Source organism: Petaurus breviceps, unplaced genomic scaffold, assembly GCF_028583685.1.
Source record: "Petaurus breviceps papuanus isolate PSGF00001 unplaced genomic scaffold, PetGlider_PUasm1.0 91023, whole genome shotgun sequence".
Taxonomy (NCBI): Eukaryota; Metazoa; Chordata; class Mammalia; order Diprotodontia; family Petauridae; genus Petaurus; species Petaurus breviceps.
Window position 1 is genome coordinate 344,855 of NW_027187398.1, and position 16,244 is coordinate 361,098.

Sequence of the window (16,244 nt, forward strand, 5' to 3'; positions counted from 1 at the left end):
CTATGAAACTTTTCTCAGTATGAGAATAGTTGAAAGGAACATAAATGTGTGTATGTGTGTATATATATATATATATGTCTATATAGGAGGGTTTATGGGGGTATGAATACATATGTGAGTGTGTGTATATATGTGTACAGGTATACATAGACAGAGGACACAGGACCAATTGAATAGGAAGGATGATACTTAAAAGGTGAAATTGAGAGATGAGAGAGGAATATAATGAGAGGAGACGGGGAGAGACAGAATAGGGTAAATTACCTCATATAGAAGAGGTAAGGGGAAACTGTTACAATGGAGGAGAAGAACAGGAAGGTAAAAGTGAATGGGTCAACCTTACTCTCATTGAATTTGACTTAGGGAGGGAATGACATATACACTAAATAGGGTATCTCACCTTACAAAAGAGTGGGGGGGGGATGAGAGGGAGGATGACGGGGGGAGGGAAGGTTGAGGGGGAAGGAAGTTAGAGGCACACACTTTTGAAAAGGGACAGGGTCAAAGTAGAGAATGGAACAAATGGGGGGGGCAGGATAGGATGGAGGGAAATATAGTCAGTCTTTCACAATATATCCACTATGGAAATGTTTTGTGTAGCTGCACATGTACAACCTTTATTGAATTGCCTATCTTCCCAGTAAGAGTGGGTGAAGAGGGAGGAAGAGAAAGAATCTGGAATTCAAAGTTCTAAAATGAAATGTTTAAAAATACATATATGTATATATATATATATATTTACATGTAACTGGGAAATAAGATATACAGGCACTAGGGTATAGAGATCCATCTTGCCCTACTGGAAAGTTGGAGGGGGAATGGGAGAGGATATAGGAAAGAGCAGATTGGGGGAGGGGGTATACAGTGGGATCACTCTTTTGGGGTGGTGGGTAGGGGATAGATGGGGTTGGGAAGATCTTGGGAGAAGCCCATTGTTTTACTGCTTGGACCCTGCCCAGATTTGGCTACAATATTTTGTTTTGATAATCATGTCACATGGGAACATAATAGGAATTACACAGAATTATTTTATATTTTATATATATTAAAAATATTAATATAATTATGTATGAAGCACATAGAATTTAAAGGTGGAAGGGCCCTTCAAGAGAATCCAATCCAACCCCTTAATTTTACAAATGAGGAACCTAAAGCCCAGAGAGGCAAAATTGTCCAAGGTCACAGAGAGCTGGGACTTATGGCTGAGTCCTCTGTCTCCAGAACCCGTATTTTTCTATTACACCAACAGCAACCTTTCGACCAAAAATCAATCCTTCATTCAAGTGTTCCTGAAGCTGAAACTTCCCTCTTTAGAAAAATTGGGTGTTCTTGGATTGAGTGTTTTTTCTTCAAAGGTCTAAAAGTAAAAGGGTGAACAAATTACTTTTATGCTCCAATTCTTTAGTGTTTATTTCAGTACTTTAGAAAATGCATGATTTTTTGGATGTGGTCACTTCTGCCAATGATCACAACCCCTTTACAATGAATTGTCATGACTCAAAATGTTCAATACCTAATAGTCAGACTTCTTGTGATAAGATCTCCTAGCATAGGTAGGGTGATACTTAAAGGATAGACAGTTCATTGAGAGACTGCATGCAGAGACTTTTCCAGGTGGCTGGTAGGACCTGGCAATATTTATTTTCACTTCACTGCCATAACAGTCAAGAACTACAGTCCATTATTTCAAAAAGAATCTATTAAGCACCTGCTTGTGCTAGGTACTGGGGTTACAAAGAGAAAACAAATAGTGTCTGCCATTAAGAAACTTAAATTATACTTGGGGAAAACAATATGTACACAGAAAAATAAATGCAAAACATATGCAAAATGATTGGAAAGGGTTTGGAAAAACCAGAGGGATCAGGAAAAGCCTGATATGGCACTTCAGTTGAGTCTTGAAATTAGCTAGATTTTAACAGGTGGAGTTGAAGAGAGAATGTATTCCATGCATGAATCTGGGAGATGGAACATCATGCATGGGGAACAGCAGATAGGCCTGTCTGGATGGAATACAAAGTGAATGAGGGGAAGTAATACAAAATCAATTTGGAAAGATTGGTTGGAGCTAAATTATGATAGACTTTAAACATCAGATATAGGAGTTTGCATTTTATTTCAGAGTCAATAGGGAACAAGTGAAACTTGTTGAAATGTGAAGTGACACGGTCAGGTCTGTGCTTTAAGCATATCACTTTGGCAGCTGTGTAGAGAACAAATTGGAAAGAGGCTAGAGTCAGGAAGACCAAAAAGGAGGATGCTGTAGGAGTCTAGGTAAGAGGTGATGAAGGCCTGAACTAGGATGGCATCTGTGTGAGTGGAGACAAAGGAATAGATGCAAGAGATGTTGTGGAGATAGAATTGATAATTAATTTGATATGGGGTGGGAGGGAGTAAGAGACAATGGTGTCAAGGATGGTAGCTAGGTTAAAAAATGGAGTGTTTGGAAGGAATGTGTTGCCCTCAATAGAAATAGGAAAGTTAGAAAGATCAGTAGGGATGGGTTGAGGAGGGGAGGGGAAAGGGGAAGGGGAGAAAAATAATACTGTTTTGGATATATTGAGTTTGAGGTGTTTACAAAAATCCAGGATCACCTTCATGATACAATGAGGCATTGGATATTAGTGGGGGGAAAAACACCTTGTAATTATATTTCTCTAATTTTGGTTCCTACTATTCTTTGCCTCTCAAATGTCAGAAACCACTGCTAAAATTTAGAGAAGTCCATCACAGGTTTGCCACAGGGTGATTAATTTTTGGCCACAGCGACTTTTCAAGGTCAACAGCTAAGTCTCACAGGGTGTTGAGATTTGCAATGGTGGAGGGAGTATTCACACCGATGAAATTAGAGATCCTGGAAATGTTATAATAATTAAAAAAAAAAAGATGAGGGAAACATGAAAGCTTAAAGGGTTAAAAAAAGATAAAGTATCTTGGAACATGAGGCAACACAATATAAAAGGGGTGAGACGTTTTCTTATAGTAGTGAAGTTTTCTGCACAGGGGACTCCATGATCCCAACACTACTATTAACAGCCAATAATGGCAAAGCTGCTCTATTTTAAGTGGACTCCGTGGAATCCTTATTGATCCTCCCTGAAGGGATTACTATTTAAGAGCACTGTATATCTCCCTCAGATAAAAGCAAGCACTGTTCTCATTTATGGTACCATTAACATTGTAACATGTAGGTGTGAGCTTTTTCTTTCACTTTCTATCACTGTTAGTAATAATGTTTTCCCAACATATATCACTTCTCTTTGATATGCTAGTTGAGTCATAAATTAATGTCACAAATAAATGTGATCTAGACAAGAGTAACTCAATTGAGAAGCAGGGAGTGGTAGCTTGATATTGTTACATTTGACAGCTGTGCAATCTTGAATTTTTAAATGTCAAAGTGTGAAAGAAAACCTGAGAGACATTAACCAGTCACAAGGAGCTAAATATTGTGGTCATTTATGCTTTCAGCAAAAACTTTCTTTAATCTTTACAGAAGGTATTCTGAAACAGAAACGAACAGGTGGGTTGAATAACAAAGAGAGAGCTGAGGAGTTTAAAGACTTTCTTGGCATCAAACAGTGAAGTTGTTCTACACTGTTGGTGTTTTATAGAAAACATATATAAATACATTTAGGCTGTCTGGCAGCCGTCTTATTTATTGGGTTTTACCTTTGAGACCAAAATAAATGTGAGGGATTCATGTACAGTACTCAACATTCCCTGTCAGGTATTATTTAATCTCCTTAGGCTAGGACTATGAATGGAAATCTTTATTTTACATGATGCCATAATATTGTACATTAGGGCCAAAACCACTTGATCTGAAAATAATAGTATCAGGGCAGGGATTTAGAATATTATATGACAACAGCTGGCAGGAGGAGTATCTCTCTTGCCACTGACTGGAAAAGTTACCTCAGACTTCAAATCCAATTAATTAACAGACCTAAGGCCAGGCAGTAACCAATGGAATTGGCCTTATGGGTAGTTTTTGAGGATGTGTCTCTCAGGGTAGAGGTTGAATAAGATGTTGCCTCATTGTTCAACAATATGTTGCAGTGGATTTATAGCTTAGTGATTGTGTTTTCACATATTTAGAAACCAGAAGGAAAGCAAAGCATCATAATGCCACAGATTATGTGTCTGTCACACATCTAACAATAAGAAGCCATGATGGTCCAGAGAGGCTGAAGCAGTCTACTCCTTCTCCACTAAGAGGTCCTTATCAATGAATTCCCCTCCCACACACAGCTAAAAGGGGTTCAGTACTGTGAGGGGATTATTGACCTCTACTGAGAGAGGATACATTTTCTCACGCTCTCCAGCTTTCCATACCTTCACCTTAGTATCATCCAGATGATTTATTTAAAATTTAACTTTTGACATGACTCTGTCTTGACAGAAAGGGGGTAGTGGTAAGTATAAAGGAACTCTGTACAATAGGAATCAAATATGGAACAGGAATATATTTCTTATACACAAAAGTAATTCTAAAGGCAGAACATTCACAAATGCACATTGGACAGTAACAAACTTAAAAGAGTGGCAGTTAGAACTTCTGGCATTCTCACTCCTGTTGCTGATAGTTGAACCTCATCTAAACCCAAGTCATTTTGTGGGACACCTGAGTAGACATTTTACATTTCACCTTCAGTCTTCACTCTCTCTCCCCACTCCCCTCTCCTGGCAAAAGTCTTCTGGCAAACTAGGTTAGGGCTTAGGCTATCTTGGTGCTCATCTACTTACAGAGTTCTGGAGTAGTTGCCCAAGACTCCTGCCCCTGCCACGAGTCAGTTCTGAACAAAGTATGACTGATAAACCCCTCAGTCTCACAGGGTGATCTCTAAGCCTGGACACATCCACCTTAGGATCAATTATTCTTTCACCCAAGAGTAGGAAAGAACAAATACAGAAGGCAGCCCCAAGTCCAGGATCAGAAATATAGGTAGAACATAGGTTTTAGCTGCCATGTGCTCACAGCCAAAAGGCAACCAGGATGGGGATGGATAAACTGCTTTTCCCCCTAAGCCTCAGGGGAAGCCTCGGGTAACAGTACTGACACAATCTGCTACACGAGAAGAGAGGAGAGACAAGAATAGTCATTCCCTTTCTGAAGGTCCACTGAGTCATGGTTTTTCCTGATCAGTAGCCAATGAGGGGATTTCTTTTTCATCTCAAAGCAGAAGAATCTTTCAGTCGTGAATTTGGCACACAAGGCCAGCTAGAATCAGCCAGGGATTCTGATAATCCCCAAGGGCCCAGGTTTAGAGCTACTACATAGGGTCAGCTGGAAGCAGGAAGGCATTGTATTTTGCATGCTCAATCCCCATTCACACGTAGAACAGTGCAGATTTTGGGGTTTCATTTTTCTTCTTTCCCTGACAAGGTTTGACCTATAGCATACCAATGGTTTGTGTGTAGTTTGGGTAGAAAAGCTTTTCTGAATTCCAGTCTAAGGGGGGTATGAGGGTGGGGAAAGAGCAATTGTTGAATAATCTATAACATGCATATGCTCTGAATCAACACCTTTAATGGATGTTCAACCAGCCTCTAACAATTTTCTTAAGAGGAGCAGCTTCTTTCCCGTTATAAAATGACAAGCGGGTGGAAGACTTGTCTCGATTTAACTTCATTCTACAGACGAGGAAACTGAGGTATGGAAGGGAGCTTCCCAGCTCGGCGTCCATGGTGGCTAAGAGCTGGATCTGGGTCGCCGGCGCCCACCCGCATCCGCTCAGTCAAGAAGGGTGGGGAGGATGCTGCCGTCCTCTGGGAATCCTCGGGGGAGGGGGGGCTGGGAGGGACCGGAGCGTGCTGGGTCCTGACGACTCTGCGGACCCGGCGGGAGGGACCCGGGGATTCTTAATTAAAGCAGGTTGCCATGGTGACGGTCTCCAAGGCGGCGTGGGCCCAGTTCTCCCGGGGGCTGGAGGGAGGGCCGCTGCTCGATGGGGATGGTCTCGGTCGTAGCCGGGGGCGCGCGTTCTGAACCAACTTTCTCTCCCGGGAGCGGAGGAAAGGGAGGGAGGAGGAGAGGAGGGGAGGGAAGAGAGAGAGAGGGGAGGGAGGACTCGCTCTGCCTCTGCCCCCGCCCCCGGGTCGCGCACGTCCGTACTCGGCGGCGCGCACGCCTGCGGGAGCCCTCTCCAGGCAACCCTAGTGCTGATCGCTCGTGCCGGTGCGGTCGTTCACCGCCCTTGGGGGAACCGAGAAGAGGCTCGAGGGCAGCCCCCCTCCCCGCCCCTCCCCGGGCTCTGCCGCCCTCCCCCCTCCCGCCCGCCGCGCGCCGGGGCATGAGCAGCGATGATGGCCGGCTGCAGCCCCGAGGAGAAAACTTACCGGCGCTTCCTCGAGCTCTTCCTGGGCGAGTTCCGCGGACCGTGCGGCGGCGGCGAGCCCGAACCCGAGCCCGAGCCAGAGTCCGAGCCCGAGCCCGAGCCCGAGCCTGAGTCGGCGGCGGCGGCGGCGGCGGCCGAGGGGACTCCGGAGGAGGTGGAGGACGAGGCGGTGGCAGGGGCTGCGGTGCGGGTGCCAGAGCCCGGGGAAGAAGAGGAGGAGGAGGCAGTGGCCGCCGAGGACGAGGACGAGGACAGGGACGGGGAGGGCACGGAGGAGGGGGTGGCCGACGAGGTGGGCCCGGGGCAGCAGTCCGGGCCCCCGCCCCCGCCGCAGCAGCAGCAGCCACCACCTCCCCTGCCCCCGCTGCCACGGCCGCTCTCGGAGCGCATCACCCCGGAGGAGGTGGAGGGCGAGAGCCTGGACCTGTGCCTGCAGCAGCTCTACAAATAGTTAAGTGGCCAGGACGGCCTCTGGGCTGGAGGTGGGGGAGGGAGGGGGAGGAAGAAGAGAAAGAGGGGGAGAGGAGCACTGCCCCCGGCCCCCGCCCCGGCAGCTAAGTCCCTCACCCGTACCCGCCCACCCCGCCGCAGCCCCCGCGCCCTCAGCTCCGACCCAGCTTCCCCATCCCTTCCTCCCCGACCCATTCTCGTGACCTCAGCTGCCCCTTCTTGCATGGTCCATTTCGCAGCCCTTCTTTTGCTTTCTCTCTGCTCCCTCGTTCCTCCTTTCTTTCCAGGCTCTCCAACGCTCCATCCCACTCTCGCCCCCTACTCCAGGCTCTCTTCTTCCTTCTCAACCAGCTCTCCAAGTCTTCACCCCATGCCCCTTGCTCTAGGCTATCTCCTTCCTACTAGCCCAATCTCCAAGTCTCCATCCTATTGCTCTCAGCTCTAAGATAGTTCCTTCCTCCTTGGCCAGCTCTATGCTATGCTTTCCTCCTGCTTCTGGGTACCTCCTTCCTCCCTTGTTGGCTGTCCCCATCTCCATTCTTTGCTCACCCCCCATTCCTGGGTATCTCCTAACTCTTTAGCCTGCTCTCTAAGTCTCCATCCTATACTCTCAGCACCAAGGTATCTCTTTCCTCCCTGGCCAGCTGTTCTCATCTCCATCCTATTCATGCCCCTGTTCCTGGGTACCTATTTCCTTCCTGGCCTGCTAAATCTCCATCCTATCCTTGCGCCCCCCACCACGTATTTCCTCCCTTGCTCCCCGTTTCTCCTTCCCTCATAGCCCACTTTCCCTGTCTCCATCCTATGCTTGCCCTTGCAAGCCGAATTTCTCCCTCCTTCCTGGCCCTCTCTGTGTTTCCTTCTCATCCCACCCCTAGCTATACAGCCATGGGAGAGTGGTGACTGTCTCTTCTTTGAGGGGCTGGGAGATGCCTCCTGTGTAATGGCAACGGTTAACAAAGATGAGAATGGCTTCTAAAGAGCGCAGGAATGCCCGGAGACTGGATTTCCTCTCGAGGTGGTGCTGGTTAGTGTGCAAAAAATGAGAAAGCCTTTTAAAAGACTTCATGCAGTGGGGGAATCTCAACCAAAGGGGGCAACTTCACAGCTTTTTATTTTGGTCAGGCTTGATGATTTCAGTATCCCAGGTGAGGAAATCCTCCTCATCGATACAGATCAGGGATTGCTTTGCCATTAGAATTACCTAGAGTACTAAGATACCATAGCCCAGGTCACACAACCAATATGTGTCAAAGACAAACTGGAACCCAGGTTTTCCCTACACCATAGCCATATTCCAGCCTCTACTCCAAGCTGCCCCTCTAACTTCAGAGTTACTAATAATTTAATTTAAAATGTGATGGGAGGGAAATTTAAAAAAAAAAGAAAGGAAGGAAGGAAGAAAAGGAAGTCAATTCCAAACTGAAAGACAAGGTTAGAGAATGTTTGGGGGGGGGGGTAGTGGGGAATAGTCCTGTAACTGAGTAAAACAGAAAATTAAGATTGATTTGTCAAATTGAAGGCATCCTGGCACATTCAAGTGCTTTTCATTGGAATTAGAGCATGAGGAGTGGAGAAAGTGCTAGGTTTTAGGACTCTGCACTAAAATTCAGAAATCTAAAGGTCAGTTACCAAGACTTTGTCTGACATTCCACTTCTGAGTTCACTTTTTATGGGCTTCATATGGAAATGTGTTACAAAGGAATTTATTTTAAAATGAGTGTTTTTAATTGATGCCACAGGAAGAGACAAATGAACTTGTGAAAACATTTGTAAACCTGGGAGCTTTTGCTATTTAGTCGATAATTATAATGCAAGGTGTTACTCTGGTTCCCAAAAAGTATACTACCACAAAACTTACTGTAATTAAATTAAGCATTGTCTCTGGGATTTCCTGAAGGGTGAAATAGGAAGGGTCAGGAAATTTAACTCTTTTTACATACACACACAATTGCTTAGAGTCATCCTTAGTGTCAAAATAAAGAATTCTTAAGGGGAAAAATTAAGTTGGAAAACAGGTAGGGATGGGTTACTGTTAATATTTCACCTTTTTCAGGCTTCATTGACTTTTTGCAAAGGTACTGAAGACTTATTTTTAAAATGGGAATGTCTACTAAACTGAGAGAATCAAAGGAATGCATTCCACCTTAGGGTATTCTCTGAGTCCAGTCCTGACAGTTAATAGTTGTTCTTGCAGGTGCACTTGCTGACACATTAAAGAAAGAGACTCTTTCAAAATACTAGAGAAAGTAAAAAAAAAAAAATGCCATTATTCCATGCTAATTTTATTGCCACAGAATATTGTCATTCCATGAATTATTTCTTCTTAAGAAAAAGTAGATAATAAGTGAATGCATATTTTTCAAATGGAAAAGAGAGAGGTAATTTTAATGTTTTGAGTCAAAATACATTAAGCATTTCAACTAGAAAAGCCATTCAAACAACAGATTGATCCCTTATCTGGTAATGAAATTTTAGTTTGAAGAAAAAGCTAGCATGAAAATTAATTTTGACCAACATAATTTTACTTTAGAAGAGGGCTTCATATTGTCATGCTATTTTTCTAGTAATGTTCTGTTTTTATTTGGCAGTACGGCAAAATGGCTGATTTGATTGGTAAAAGGTGTCTATGTATAAAATTCATGACATAAAAATTGATAGCTATTTTTCTTATACTTTACACATTTTAGATGTTTTATTTTGGTAGTTGCAGATGAAAATAAAGACCCATAAATGAGAATCAATATATCCAGATTCCTTAATGACAAAGGAAATGATATACAAATGGCCCTAATATTTGTTTCTTGAGACTGTAGCTAATATTCCTATTTCAATTTTCTTGTTGAAAAATTTGGAAATATTGGTTTCCTAAATGCCATAAAAAAGACTTTGAAATAAAGCTGGGGAAATAATATGAGGTGCTAGAAATAGGTAGGGAATCACTTATGATAAATAACATTCAGAATATTCTCAAAAATCTGTTGCTTTTGTAAATATCGAACACATCTTAAAAATAGATTAAAGATACTTGTCAATATTAAAATATTTATATGAAGTTAAATGTGTGTTAATATTTTCCACCCATTGTAAGAAGGGTGAAGGTTGTTAATTCTAACAGAACAGCTACAATATAAATCGATTGTTTCACTCATTTGATATATTAACATTTTCAAAATATTTAATGTATGCTTTATAAATAGGCCAGAAACTCCTTGCAAGAAGCAACAGCAACAAATCTTACCTCCTTTCTGCAATGTTTTATGTGCACATTTGTTGGAATTCAATTTTTAAAAGAAATCATAAAAACTTATTGTATATCTCCCCCCATCACTACCCAACCTCCCCCCCCCCCCATTTCACTGATTTGTCCAAGATAATTTTGGGAAAGGAAAAGTAAATATTACATATAAAGTCTTTATCTTGCTAGCTTTTAAGCTTAGGTCCCCTGCCCAACTTGAGATAAGCAGTTACATAGTCAGCTATTAAGATGAAAATCAGTGTTCTACTGGACAAAATTAAATTCCACTGAGTCATAATTAACAACTTAAAAAAAAAAAAAGAAAAAAGCTCAAGGTTTGTATCTAGGAATAACTTTTGGAGATTAGCCTCAGGGTTCAAAATTAGAAACAGATATATCACCTAGAGATTCCTTAAAACTGAATGAGAAGAAAACATTTTGAAAGAAAAATCAATTTCCTGGGCAAAATTCCTTGAAGAGTAGAATAGGACCTTGATTTTAGACTATTTAAATTGTTTTTTTATTTGATAAGACTTTTTTTGCTTATTTAATCTGTGACATGTTCAACTCAAATCATTTCAAGAGCCATGGTAAGCTTAGTGAAATACATATTCTGAAGTATCATCTACCCTTAAGTATTTTGCTAAAAACATAGTTATTAGACTCTTATCCTCCATAGCATGAACTATTACAGTGATTTGAAAGTTCTACATGCCCATACTGAAATATATTGTATATATTTCTCTCTGTAATTGAACATCACCTAAAGATTCAATTAAATATTTTAAGAACATAGTCTATATTAGGAGATAGGGATTGCACCTGTGATTTTATTGGTATAGAAAACTCCCAGATGTGAATACTCCCTCTGTCAATTCAGGCTAGTACCTTTTCTGCAACTTTTGGTCTTAGAGGGTAGACTATAGAGCATTAAAAGGGTAAGTGATTTTTCCAGTGTCACATAGCCAGTATGAATCAGAGGAGGAACTTGAGCCCAGTACGTTTTTGTTCTCTGTCCACTATACCATACTACCTTTCCTTTTTTTTTTTTTTTTTGCCTCTTTGGAGGGCAATTGGGGTTACATAACTTGCCCAAGGTTACACGGCTAGTTTTTGTGTGTGTGGGTGTTAAGTGTCTGAGGCCGGGAACTGAACTCGGGTCCTCCTGACTCCTGCCCGGCTCTTTACTCACTGCGCCACCTAGCCGCCCCTCCTGCTACCTTTCCTATATTTTCTTCTTGTTCAATTATTCAGTTGCATCCCACTCTTTGGGACCCTGTGGATGTACATGGGGTTTTCTTGGTGAACATGCTGAAGTAGTTGTCATTTCCTTCTCCTATACCTTACATAGCTCATATGATTCCCATTCCTGAAGTTAGTAAAAACAAATTCTCCCTTTTGAAAAGTGGAAGTGGTATGTGCCTAAATTTACAATGATTTGAGAAAAGGGGTTTTTAACTAGTGATATTATACTATAGTAGATGTGAATATGAGGTTACACATTTATAGGTTACATTGTTCAGTACTGTGCACCTGATTTTCTTTTACTATGCTGGGGAGCTATTTCACTCAGTTATAACCTAGAAAAATCAATGTTCTCAAATCTTTTTTAGTACTACGTGTCACATTTTCACACAGGTTGCTCTTCAAACAGTTATTCATTTAGTTTGGGTTGGACTTCCCAAGAGGGAGACAGAGAAATCCCAGCAGGTTGGCAGCCTTAAGCAATTCCAGATGGTCTGCTTCAGGGAGGAGGTGGACACAAAAATGGCATGAAACTATTAATTATTGCCTATTGAAATGAATATGCAAGGTATCTTGAATTATATTTTGAGAGAAACTAGGTTTAAGGCATGACTTAATTAATGACTCAATAAGAGTTGAAAAGTTACTATATTACATCTCCATTTTACATAGATCTTTCCTTCTATTTTCTCAATGTTTCTATTTTTCCAACATATCTCCAAACTTGTGATTTCTCCAGTGTGAGGAATTCCTCCACAAGTTCGGTTCTGCTACTGTATGAACCTTAGAATCTTAAAGACTTTTTTTTTTTAGGGTATTGTGAGGTCAACTGCCTTGTCCAGTCTTTGTCAAAGGCAAGACTTTGAACATAGATCTCCTCACTCTAAGCCTGACTTTTATTTACTCTTCTACCCAAGTCATATTCCATGCTGCATCTAAATATGCCATTAGTGCCTCAGAAATGGAGATTATATATCTATATACACACATGCTGTGTATATTTACATACATGTGTATATATATATACATATGTACACAATCACATATATACCATGCATACATGTGTATATATACACACTATATATGTGTATATATCTATGTATATTGTGTGTGTGTGTGTGTGTGTAATCCACTGTTGAATGGAAACTTAGAATGAGGGCATTTTGATCCTGCACATTAATCTAAAATTCCATGCTTAGAAAAAGACTTTTAATTTCTTACACAGAACTTCATTTTAAAATCCTATTCAGAAGAGCTGGCACTGCAGTCGAGTTGCATGATGTTTATTTTATCTTTCAGAATAATAACAAATGGAAGTAATATTGTTTGGATTTTTATCTCTGCTGCAAAAAATAGTCTGATTTTCCAGACTGGAACTAAGATCACTCAATATGTGTTCTTCTCCCTGCTAGAACTTGGGATGGGAAGAAGTAAGGAAGAGGGCAGCTAGGTGGCGCAGTGAGTAAAGCGCCAGCCCTGGAGTCAGGAGGACCCGAGTTTGATTCTGACCTCAGACACTTAACACCCACAAAAAACAAAAACAAACAAACAAAAGCTAGCCATGTAACCTTGGGCAAGTTACTTAACGCCAATTGCCTTCCAAAAAAAAAACAAAACAAAAAAAAACAAAAAAAAAAAAAAAAAAGGAAGAAAAGCATTCACAAACTCATAAAACTTCAGAGCTCCACAGAAACTTAGAGATTATGCAGCCTAAGTCTCATATTTTATAGATGATGAAGCTGAGACTTAGAGAGGGCAAAATATTTCAATTAAAGTCAAAAAAAAATTAAATGCCTCCTGTATACAAGACTCTATGCTAGTGGTGAAGATTCAAAGACAAAAAAAGAGATTTGTCCTCCAAGGGTTTTACATTTCATTTGGGGGAAGGAAGGAGAGTTCTACAACATGTACACAAATAATTAATTACAAAATAATGTAAAATAATGTAATTTAAAGTATTGTAAAATAATTTCAAGATAGAGAGAGTGCTAATAACTGGGAGGAGGAAGGGGGGGGGGGGCAGGAAAGGTTTCATGAAGGAGGCAGCACCTGAACTGTGCTTCAAAGAAAACTAGGGATTCCATGAGGCAGAGAGGTGAGAGCTGGAATGTTATATATGAGGAATACCTATTAGTCCAATTTGACTGGATTAGAGAGTGTGTGGAGAGTAATGTGAAACAAGAATGGAAAAGAAACAAATTAGAGTCAGATTGTAGAGGTGTTTAAATGCTGATACAGTATCTAGTTAAAGGGATACTTCCTCACCTCAGTATTCACAGGTTTATAGGTTTACATCTCAAGGGGGATGAATATTGTCAATCTAGAGCACCCTGTGGGGCTACATGCCTAAAACTAGTCCACAAGCCTCCACTAATGAATTTACCTTTAATCTAAGTAGATACAATTAGTTCAAAGCAAATTCATTTACTTAAATGGCATAGTAAGAGCTTCATCTACAAAACATTCTCCCCTACCTAAAACAGGAGTGAACTCTCTTATAAACACTCAGTGTCTCTGGGAAGAGTGACCACAAACTTAGAGTAAGTATGTATATATGGTATTGAGGTACACATACAAGGAATACATTTGGTCATTGTAACTCATGCTTTTTGTATTCCATGACCAGGATATCATTTCTCCTCTTATGATTTCTTCATACTTTTCCCCTCTGAGTGTGGAATCTCCATTGAGTTGTTTGGACCTATTTTTCTTTATGATTTAACTCCTGACTTCAGAATTAGTTTTATTTTGAATCCATAGTTGGCTTTTTTTTCTGTACCACCACAGGTCACAATCCTTGAAGCTGCTTCTTGCCTCTGACCCTTTATGTCTGTCTGTCTCTTTGCTTTCTCCTGGATGTGGTGTCCCCTATTGGTCAAGTAGCTCCTGCAAGATGCCATGACCAAGGAAGAAAAGTGAGGAAAAGGGAGAATCTTCTTCCCCCTTGCCAATATCATATAGTAGGACCACCCTCCACAAAATTGCTTTTCGTCCTTAACTGCACCTCAAGTGTTTAATAATCTCTAAGGTTCAGCAGGCTTAGCTTTTTTTTTTTTTTTTGCTTTTTGAATAGCAATTGGGGTTAAGTGACTTACCCAAGGTCACACGGCTAGTTTTTGTATTAAGTGTCTGAGGCCGAATTTGAACTCGAGTCTTCCTGACTCCAGGGCCAGTGCTCTATTCACTGCTCCATCTAGCCATGCCAGGCTTAGCTTTTAAAAGGAGTCCAAAGGTATGGCCAATATTTAGCCAGCTAAATGCCGTTTACCCTTTAATTCAATCTGAAAACCTTTCCACATTTTATAAAGGAATATTTTTGAACATTTTAGCATATTAATATTTCATTACCATTGTTATCTACCACTTTCTATGATTATATCAACTGAGGTGGGGGTGGTATGGGAACCACCACCAACTCCTCTACTCTATGAGCTTGAGGTTTTTGTATTGTATCTAGAAGCAATAGGAAGCCATTGACAATTTTTCAGGTGGGGGCACTGTATTTTAGTAGGATCAATTTAACATTTGAGTGGACAGTGGATTAAAGAGGAAAGAGATTGGAGGTAGAGACCAAATAAAAGACTATTGCAAGGTGGAGTCAATATGTCAGAATTAGAGTCAGCATTTTTGCCCCTGCTCTTTCAACTCTATTCATATACTTCACTATTTATAACACTTATCAGAAAATACCTAATTTAATTTGGTACTTTGCTTGCACATATTTGAACATTTAATCTTAAAAAGACTGATACCTGTAGTAATTTATTCATAGAGTCTATGTATCAGTCATACTTTACTATGACTTGTTATACCACACAGTTTCTTTTTATTTTGATATTCATTGTAGAAAACTTATACAATAAAATACAATTTTAGGAAAACCTGAAAAATTCAGCAACACAACATGGCTCTCTTGCTATAAACCCAGGGAAAAGAAAATAATTCAGCTTCATGGTTGGTTGATTTTGATTTGTGCCCTTAGGTATATAAAAACATACTAACTGCATAATGGAATATTTAATGGACTCTTATATTGTGATTTTTAATTAGTTGATTTAGCATAAGATACAACCTCAAGGGTACTTTCTAAATGTTCACTTGTACTCTTCTGTTTTTCTTATTCTGGGAATGTGCTTACATTTTGAATTTGATCTTCAGGCTCTTTATAGAGGTCTGTGGTAGCATAAACTAAAACATTTTTCCCATTGCTTCTTTTTCTTTTGTTGGTCAAGGACAGTTCTGATTTTAACATCAGGCATTGTGTTCTCCTATTTTTGGTGGGTAAGAGGGGGGAATGACATAACTGAAATTTTAAAATACCCAATATGCTAAAATGAAATTCTAGTTCTGAAGTACCAGCTTTGCTTTCTGCCATTGTACTGTATATTAAACAAAATAATCATAATTGTGCAACGAAAGATGATTTAAAATGTTACAACATATTAGGCTGTTTATGGGGTTAATGATCTTTGACATTATTATGTTATAATTTTATGATAAATTAATCCATTACTGATTATTGACCAGTATGTGGTTTAATGACTTCTAAAAGCTGACATATTGAATATGTGAAATTAATACAGATTGCAGACTAATTGAACCAAAATATTTTTCTGTTCTTTTTACTTAATTAAAAAAGTCTCCTCCTTCCCCAGAGTGCTTCTTTCTTTCCAAAAGGCATTTTATTTGAATAAATGACAACTGCATTTGGGATTAGAATTGGGAAATAGTTGCCTTTGGCTACTTCAATAATTAATATTGAAAATGAAAAAGTTAAATCGATTTCAAGATTGGTTTTGGACAGAAGAGAAAACATAGCTTTAGGCATCTATTAACTGAATAGCATTATGTTTTCAAGTCCTGGCACTGTTTCCCTGTTCTGAACTCTTTTTTTTTCTGTGTAGTTATTTGGGAAGTTTCCAGACTTCAACTTTTATTTTCAACTTTAAAAATACTGAAAGTTTGGTCAA

At 40.3% G+C, this 16,244-nt stretch overlaps 1 protein-coding gene across 1 annotated transcript in view; it reads left to right on the forward strand.

The window, feature by feature from the left end:
• Positions 1-6,266: 6,266 nt before the first annotated feature.
• The window catches only part of PPM1E (protein phosphatase, Mg2+/Mn2+ dependent 1E), a 212,028-nt gene continuing 202,050 nt past the window's right edge, over positions 6,267-16,244 (forward strand). The window contains exon 1 of the mRNA XM_069078030.1: positions 6,267-6,791. Coding sequence (XP_068934131.1) covers positions 6,307-6,791 — 485 coding nt within the window. The 5' untranslated portion in view covers positions 6,267-6,306. The remainder of the gene's footprint in view (positions 6,792-16,244) is intronic.